At 46.6% G+C, this 8874-nt stretch overlaps 1 protein-coding gene across 3 annotated transcripts in view; it reads right to left on the bottom strand.

Annotated features, from left to right (window-relative positions):
* The window catches only part of VPS39 (VPS39, HOPS complex subunit), a 46174-nt gene continuing 40288 nt past the window's right edge, over positions 2989-8874 (bottom strand). For 2 of the 3 annotated variants that reach the window (XM_018054399.1, XM_005685528.2), the window contains 6 exons: positions 8618-8720; positions 8361-8406; positions 6863-7012; positions 6562-6696; positions 6218-6309; positions 2989-5006 (listed from right to left, as the gene is read on the bottom strand). In XM_018054399.1, coding sequence (XP_017909888.1) covers positions 4931-5006; positions 6218-6309; positions 6562-6696; positions 6863-7012; positions 8361-8406; positions 8618-8720 — 602 coding nt within the window. In that variant the 3' untranslated portion in view covers positions 2989-4930. Of the gene's footprint in view, positions 5007-6217; positions 6310-6561; positions 6697-6862; positions 7017-8360; positions 8407-8617; positions 8721-8874 lie in introns of all 3 variants that reach the window. The other variant, XR_001918693.1, reaches the window with a different exon arrangement.

Below are 8874 nucleotides of genomic sequence, written 5' to 3'. Positions count from 1 at the left end.
TCGATTAGTCTTTTCAATTCTTTTTAAAATAATTTCTTTTAAGCTATAGTTTTTTTTTTAATTTAAAAAATTATTTATTGATGGCTGCACTGGGTCTTCACTGCTACTCTCTAGTGGTGTGAGGGCTTCTTATTGTGACGCTCAGGCTTCAGTAGTTGCAGCGCGTGGGCTCAGTAGTTTTGGCACATGGGCTGTTTCATGCTCCACAGCATGTGGGATCTTCCTGGACCAGAGATCAAACCCATGTTCCCTGCATTGGCAGGCAGGTTTTTAACTAATGGACCACCAAGATCTTGATTTTTTTCTTTTTTCATTTTTACTTTATTTTACTTTACAATGCTGTATTGGTTTTGCCATACATTGACATGAATCCACCATGGGTGTACATGCGTTCCCAAACATGAACCCCCCTCCCACCTCCCTCCCCATAACATCTCTCTGGGTCATCCCCATGCACCAGCCCCAAGCATGCTGTATCCTGCATCGGACATAGACTGGCGATTCGTTTCTTACATGATAGTATACATGTTTCAATGCCATTCTCCAAATCATCCCACCCTCTCCCTCTGAGTCCAAAAGTCCGCTCTACACATCTGTGTCTCTTTTGCTGTCTTGCATACAGGGTCATCATTGCCATCTTTCTAAATTCCATACATATGTGTTAGTATACTGTATTGGTGTTTTTCTTTCTTACTTCACTCTGTATAATCAGCTCCAGTTTCATCCATCTCATTAGAACTGATTCAAATGTATTCTTTTTAATGGCTAATACTCCATTGTGTATATGTACCACAGCTTTCTTATCCATTCATCTGCTGATGGACATCTAGGTTGTTTCCATGTCCTGGCTATTATAAACAGTGCTGCGATGAACATTGGGGTACATGTGTCTCTTTCAATTCTGGTTTCCTCAGTGTGTTTGCCCAGCAGTGGGATTGCTGGGTCATAAGACAATTCTATTTGCAATTTTTTAAGGAATCTCCACACTGTTCTCCATAGTGGCTGTACTAGTTTGCATTCCCACCAACAGTGTAGGAGGGTTCCCTTTTCTCCACACCCTCTCCAGCATTTATTGCTTGTAGACTTTTGGATCGCAGACATTCTGACTGGTGTGAAGTGGTACCTCACTGTGGTTTTGATTTGCATTTCTCTAATAATGAGTGATGTTGAGCATCTTTTCATGTGTTTGTTAGCCATCCGTATGTCTTCTTTGGAGAAATGTCTATTTAGTTCTTTGGCCCATTTTTTGATTGGGTCATTTATTTTTCTGGAATTGAGCTGCATAAGTTGCTTATATATTTTTGAGATTAGTTGTCAGTTGCTTCATTTGCTATTATTTTCTCCCATTTAGAAGGCTGTCTTTTCACCTTGCTTATATTTTCCTTTGTTGTGCAGAAGCTTTTAATTAGATCCCATTTGTTTATTTTTGCTTTTATTTCCAGAATTCTGGGGGGTGGTTCATAGAGGATCCTGCTGTGATTTATGTCGGAGAGTGTTTTGCCTATGTTCTCCTCTAGGAGTTTTATAGTTTCTGGTCTTACATTTAGATCTTTAATCCATTTTGAGTTTATTTGTGTGTGTGGTGTTAGAAAGTGATCTAGTTTCATTCTTTTACAAGTGGTTGACCAGTTTTCTCAGCACCACTTGTTAAAGAGATTGTCTTTACTCCATTGCATATTCTTGCCTCCTTTGTCAAAGATAAGGTGTCCATATGTGTGTGGATTTATCTCTGGGCTTTCCATTTTGTGCCATTGATCTATATGTCTGTCTTTGTGCCAGTACCATATTGTCTTGATGACTGTGGCTTTGTAGTAGAGCCTGAAGTCAGGCAAGTTGATTCCTCCAGTTCCATTCTTCTTTCTCAAGACTGCTTTGGCTATTCGAGGTTTTTTTTATTTCCATACAAATCTTGAAATTATTTGTTGTAGTTCTGTGAAAAATATCACTGGTAGCTTGATAGAGATTGCATTGAATTTGTAGATTGCTTTGGGTAGTATGTAGGGAACAAGGTATAAGGAAGGCTGAGAAGTGCTTGCAAATGAGACTCTCAACCAGGGCTGAACATTCTTGCAAACGAGATGTTCAGCTAAGAATCCTCTGTTTGTTCCTGTGGGAAAAGAACATTTCTTGCATACAAGGATGTTTCTCTGATTCCTCAAAAGGAACAGACCCAGGGACAAAACGGATTCTAAGTTGATAAGGACGTTCCCCAAAACAAAGTCTTAGCTGCAGTAAATAAGTCAAGGCAAAGGTTATCTTGCCCTGGGCCTGCGCACTGTATAGTCTCTGAATCATAGTGCTTGGCAACTTGCCCTGTAGGTTGTTGTGCAAGGGATATAAAATAAAGCAGCTGTAAGAAGGAAGGAGTTAAAGTAAAAAGATTCAAACCACTCTGCAGTGTTGGTGTTTCATTCCGTCACCAGCAGTATACTCATTTTCACTATATTGATTCTTCCGATCCATGAACATGGTATATTTCTCCATCTATTAGTGTCCTCTTTGATTTCTTTCATCAGTGTTTTATAGTTTTCTATATATAGGTCTTTAGTTTCTTCAGGTAGACATATTCCTAAGTATTTTATTCTTTTCGTTGCAATGGTGAATGGAATTGTTTCCTTAATTTCTTTTTCTACTTTCTCATTATTCGTGTATAGGAATGCAAGGGATTTCTGTGTGTTGATTTTATATCCTCCAACTTTACTATATTTATTGATTAGCTCTAGTAATTTTCTGGTGGAGTCTTTAGGGTTTTCTATGTAGAGGATCATGTCATCTGTAAACAGTGAGTTTTACTTCTTTTCCAATTTGGATTCCTTTTCTTTCTTTTTCTGCTCTGTTTGCTGTGGCCAAAACTTCCAGAACTATGTTGAATAGTAGCGGTGAAAGTGGGCACCCTTGCAAGATCTTGATTTTTAAATTGGCATTTCATTGTTATTTTCATAAAATCCCACAGGAAAGGGGGAAAAAAGAAAAGAGACCCAGACAGGCTTGGTTTCTTACTTCATGTTTATTATGAGAGCTTTGCCAGTCGTCACCATAGCGCATTCATCTCCAGCCTTCGCCACACCTCTGTGGAGGGCAGAGTGTCTAGGGCAGGAGAATGGAGTTCGGGAAAACTGGGTGGTTTATATATTCCAGCAGGGAAGGAAACACACATTTTTTATTCTATTGCTTCAAACATGTGTGCCACACAGGTGGTGGGAACAGGAGGCACACACATGGGGGCCAGGAAGGCAGGGTGTGTAGGCTGGGGCCAGTTTCAGCTGCTGCTCCAGAGGAAACTCAGCCTGGTGCTCAGAACTGGTGCAAATGGGGCTCAGGGCAGCCCTGCTTCTTAGCAGGAACATGGCCAGTGGGATGTGGATCTTGTGCAGTTCGGCCTCCCAAACCTGAGCAGGGTCCCCCATCTCCGTGAACAATGTTGATGGCTCTTACTCTTGTCCCTTCAGACCCTCCATGGAGGGTGGGCCTGGGAGGAGCCTCTACACCACCAGCAAGTCAGGCTACAACACAGGCCCCAAACAGCAAAATGCTGCGGTTTAAAAAGGATCTCGGCATGTCAAGGACAGGCCACCAGGGCAGTGTCAGCATGGGGTGCTGTCATCTACCCTCAAAGCTGTTGGACTCTGGGGTCACGGTGAGTCTCTAGGCCCCCAGCAAGGACAGGATACAGGGTGTGCTCCCAGTGCTGGGGACTCTGCCTGTGGGCTCTGGGGCCCTATGGGAGGCGGGGTCTCCCTTGAACAAGGGCTCCCCCAAGTTTGGCGGTGAGTTTTCAGGAGCTCCTGAGCTCCAGCAGCATTCTTGGCTCTCCCAGAGCCCTGCACAAGTACACCCAACATCGTCATTGTCAGTTTCTGATCAGATCGTTTCCTGTGTGCAGCAAGGATCCTCCTACTGTCCATGTCCCAGCGCAATCCTCCAACCCTTGCAAAACAAAGCTGGAGAACAATGGCCAGCCAAAGTGGGTGGATGACATGGGCTGGAAAGAGAAAGGCGCCCAAAGTACGCAGCACTCTGCTCAGCAAGCCTAAACCAACCTGCACTGTGGGGGCTGAAGGATGAACCTGGAGCAGGAGCCTCTGCAGACATCTGCCAAGAGGTCACATATCCAGGGTAGCCCACCCTGAGTACTGTCACACTCGGCCCTGAGAGAGATGCTCTTATAAGCTCCTGGGCATGGAATGTATAGTCCAGGGAGGTTCTATTTACAACACACGTGACAGTCAGTAACCAATGTATTCCTAGAAATCAGGAATTCCTCTTGCTTCTCATTTTACCTTGTTCAAAATTCCTGGTATCAGGAAAATGGGAGAGAAAGCCTGGGTGGAGCAGTGAGGGGAGAGATAAAGGAAGAAAATAAATAGAAGGAGGAGACTGAAAAATCAAGAGCTGATTGGGGACACTGGTGAGGGGATGCAGGGTCAGCAACTACGAAGTGACCAGCATTACATAGAGGGCGGACCCGTCCGGCCTCTGCAGTCAGAGGGGCTCTGGGGCTTCCCTGCTCAAGGGACTCCAGGCAGCCAAGCTGAAGGCTCCTGTGAAGTCCTATGTGCATCCTAATAGAAAAGTGAATAAACAACCCCCAGGAGGGTTACAGACACTTGACACAGTTTCCATATTTGGGTGACTGGATGCAAAGGCAGGATGGTGCCCTTCCTATCTCTTCCTGTCCAAGCAGGTATCCAATTGTCTGAAACTGCCTGCAACATATTGGTATAAAAGGTGTAACTAATTTCTTTTTCTATCAAAAATCTGGCAACGTCAGAACACAAGTCTGAATAATTCAGAAATGTTCCAGGGCTCAAGGTAGCCAGTGTCCAAACGGGGAGACACTGGTGGCGGCAGCAGTCCCGAGTCCCAAGGCCGGGGCTCCCCCCTCTGGGGTAGCCGAGCTGTCCGCTGCTCAGTCCTTGGCCTGCTGGGCTCAGGTGTCAGCCGGGTTGACCTCTTTGGAGCAGAAGTAATGCACGACCACCCCATTGGGGTATCTTGCAAACGCGCTGCAGGGAAGGAAAATGACCTGGGAGTGAGGACTGCCTCTAAGAGAATACAAGTTCTTACTGGAAAACGCACCTTACCAGGAGCCACCCCAGAAGCTACCTACTCTAACCATAAAGAGCAGTGTGGCCACCATCTCGGTCACATATCCAAACAGAGGATGAGGTCCATGCCATTCAATTACATGGGGAATTTTTTTTTAAAATTTATTAAATTTAAAAAAATTACTGAAATATAGTTGATTTATAATGTACCCATCTCTGCTGTATAGCAAAGTGACTGAGCTATGCACATATACACCTTCTTCTTTTATATTCTTTTCCATTATGGTTTATGCCAGGAAATTGGATATAGCTCACTGTGCCATACACTATGACCTTGTTTATCCATTCTAAATTTAATAGTTTGCATTTACCAACCCTAAACTCCCAGTCCATCTCACTCCCTCCCCCACGGCCCTCTGGTAACCACAAGCCTGATCCCTATGTCTGTAGGTCTATTTCTGTCTTGTGGATAAGTTCATTTGTGCCAGATTTTAGATTCCACATTTAAGTGGTACTTGTCTTTCTTTGACTTATTCCACTTGGTATGATACTCTAGTAGCAGGGGATATTTCCTACTGTCATCAGTGTGCAATACATAGCCAAACAAGGCAATGCACCAGCCTGGCTCAGCAGCAGTTTACTGAGCGCCAACTGCCCATCAGTACAAATTTTGGGCTAACTCTAACAAAGGGCAGTGGGTCTTTCTGAAGGGAAGCATTCTTCCAGCCATAGAAGTAAAAGGACAAATCACTCTTCCTTGGAGGAAGGGGCACTAACTAGAGTATATGCCTTAAAACAGAATGATGCTGCTTCAGGATTTTACTCAGGTCATGAGGCAGCAGGCTGAAAGCCCTTTTTCTTCTTTCAGAGGTGTATCCTTAGATGATAAGGACCTCCTGCCCACATACAGCTCTCAAACACCCCATGGTACATGTCAATGTTAAGCAGCCAGAGGGAAAGGGCTTTATGACCAAGAAGTCAAGAGCCCCATGCTACACATTTCAGGCCTTTAATTCTCAAAGAACCCCACCCCACAGACACACCAGAAAAACATGGCCTGCCCTCTGGAGGCTCAAGCACTAAAAGCAGCCCAGATAGCTCTCAGCTGCTCTTTCCTCTTGGGTTAAGGGGCTGAAATCTACCCTGAGCAAGCTATGGGTGAGGCTCACCTGTTTCCAATCTTCTTCTTACACACCATGCACACCTTCTCCTCTGTGATGATGCACTTCACCTGCTGGTGTAGAATGCGCTCTTCCTGGACCTGGGAGCAGAGAGATTGGGGGGAGGTCCCACTGTCTGGCAGGCAGGACAGGAGGAAGGGCCGGCACTGTCTCACCTCCCAGCCCACAGGGGCTCCCTAACGGAAACACCCATAGCTACATGCCCAGCTGGTTACCGATCAGTTTGAGCCACAGAGTTAAAAAGCACCAAGCTCTGCCTCTGTCTCAGGGGACGTAGTAACGGCCTCACACTGAAAAGTACAAGCCTTCACTGGCATCTGGAAGGCTCATACCCTCAGGAACTCTGCATGGAGAAGGTTCTTGAGCACTTGGTTGAACCGTTTCTTCTGTGCATTCTCTTCTAAGACCTTTTCCAGAAAGATGCGTATGTCGTTAATCTGAGTGTTCGCGGGCAGCAGGTTGATGGCCTGGGGACGGGAAGACAGACGGGAACAGGGAGAGGTGGGACAAGAGCGAGACTGAGGAAACGCCTGACGTCGCGGAGCCCTCAAACCCCCGTCCTTCCTGCCAGCCCCTCCTGTGGTTTCATGATCCCCACATGCACCCTCCATCTCCGCGAGGAGACCTGCTGACCTTGGTGGTGTCCAGCTTGCTGTGGTGCAGCTCTAGGACCTGCAGGGCGGCCTGGAGGTTGGCTTGTGGCTCCAGCAGTTCCAGCTTGATTGGCCCCAGGCAGTGCATGCTGGGGGGCGACAGGTACATCCGGAGCAGGGACAGATACACCTGTCTCATACACAACAAGCCATGCCCGCGTCAGGCCGGCAGCAACCCTCCCCGAACCCTCAGCGTGACCACACCTAAAGGCAAGAGGGTTGGTCTGCAGGAACTTTAAAATGCAGCATTTTTCACCTTTTAATAAATTTTGTAAAGTCCGTTGACTGAAGATATCAAAAAAGACTGTGGGACTTCCTGGGTGGTCCAGTGGCTAAGACGCCACACTCCCAATGCAAAGGGCCCAAGTTTGATCCCTGGTCAGGGAACTAGATCACACATGCTTCAGCTAAGAGTTCATAAGCCACAACAAAAGATCCTGCATGCTGCAGCGAAGACCAAAGATCCCAAGCGCAGCAACTAAGACCCGGTGCAGTCAAGTAAATAGAAATAAAATATTAAAAAATTAAAGATCATGTTCTTTCTGAGAGAAAAAAAAATCAAATGCCTTGTATTGTTTAGCATTATACTATTAATAGTAAGAAGAAGTAATAGAAGCCCAGGGCTTCCGTGGTGGCTCAGACGGTAAAGCGTCTGCCTGCCAGCTGGGAGACCTGGGTTCGATTCCTGGGTCGGGAAGATCCCCTGGAGAAGGAAACGGCAATCCACTCCAGCACTCTTGCCTGGAAAATCCCATGGACAGAGGAGCCTGATAGGCTCCATGGGGTCGCAAAGAGTCGGACACGACTGAGCAACTTCACTTCTTCTTCTTCATACTATTAACAAAATGATTCCAAGAAACCCCCCCCATTTCCTTTGGCGTTGAAGGCTGAGACCTTGCCACATATAAGCCGATGAGCCCAAGATGAGACGCTGCATCTCCTATTGGACCCACACCAGTGTTTCTCAGCCTCTCACTCAACATTCTGGGCTGTGCTGTGCATCGATAAGCAGCAACTCTGGCCTCCACCTCCTAGATTCAGGTAGCAAACCCCACCCCCCCCCACCACTGCCACCAATGGCCATTAAAAATATCTCTACACATTGACAGATCCACATGGAATTTATGCAAAGCACACATGGGCACGCTTTAAGAACCATCAGATGTTCCTTCTCAACAGGCTGACCAGGAAATTTATTGTACAAGTTGAGACTGTTTTAAGAGTAAAGTGGCAGGGGCACTACAAATAATCACACGGATGACAACAGACTAAGCCAGAACCACCCCGAGCAAACCAAGACTGCGGGCACCTTGCCGCTCCCTCAGCACATGTGCCCAAAATCAATCAGTGCCCTAACCCATGCCTTGTTTTATGTCAGCAATTCCTGCCAGTGTCACCGGCGGCCCAAACCAGAGGGCGCCGGCTATGCTAAGAGGGGCAGTGCAATGCCTATGCGCGCCCTGGGGCCGACTACTTACATCTTTGTTGCCATCTTTGTTTTGGTCATAATGCTTGTGGCAGTACCTGGAAGGGAGAGAGTGATCAGACAAGGTCACATGTAGAGAGAGGGCATGGATGCTGCCTGAGTGAGCAGCCTAATGACAGTACAATCAGGGGCCAGCACACGAGGTGACCTCGCTTCAGCTGCAGGTGCAGGGATGGCTTTCTCAGCCTCTCATCTCTCTGCAGCGCCTCTTTTACACCCTTGGGAGGTGGCACGGCAGGGTCAACGTACTCTTCGGCCATCCTCGTGTCTTTCAGGATGTGGACGTAGATGAAGAGAGCTTGTTCATGTTTCCCCATGCGTCCCAGCAGGAGAGCACGTTCTTCCAAGAGGCCTGTGGGGGGAAAGAGTGTAAGAAACCATCACCATGACCAGGCAAGCCCAAGGCCAGGGGCTAAGCTATTAGAGGAATGGATAGGGATTTTTTTCAAGGAGAAAATTACTAAAATTTTTTAAAGGGAGGAGGAAGGGGACTATTTTAAGTGGTA

This window comes from Capra hircus, chromosome 10 (genome assembly GCF_001704415.2).
Source record: "Capra hircus breed San Clemente chromosome 10, ASM170441v1, whole genome shotgun sequence".
Taxonomy (NCBI): Eukaryota; Metazoa; Chordata; class Mammalia; order Artiodactyla; family Bovidae; genus Capra; species Capra hircus.
Note: the sequence above shows the minus strand (reverse complement) of the source record. Positions and strands in the feature narration are given on the sequence as shown.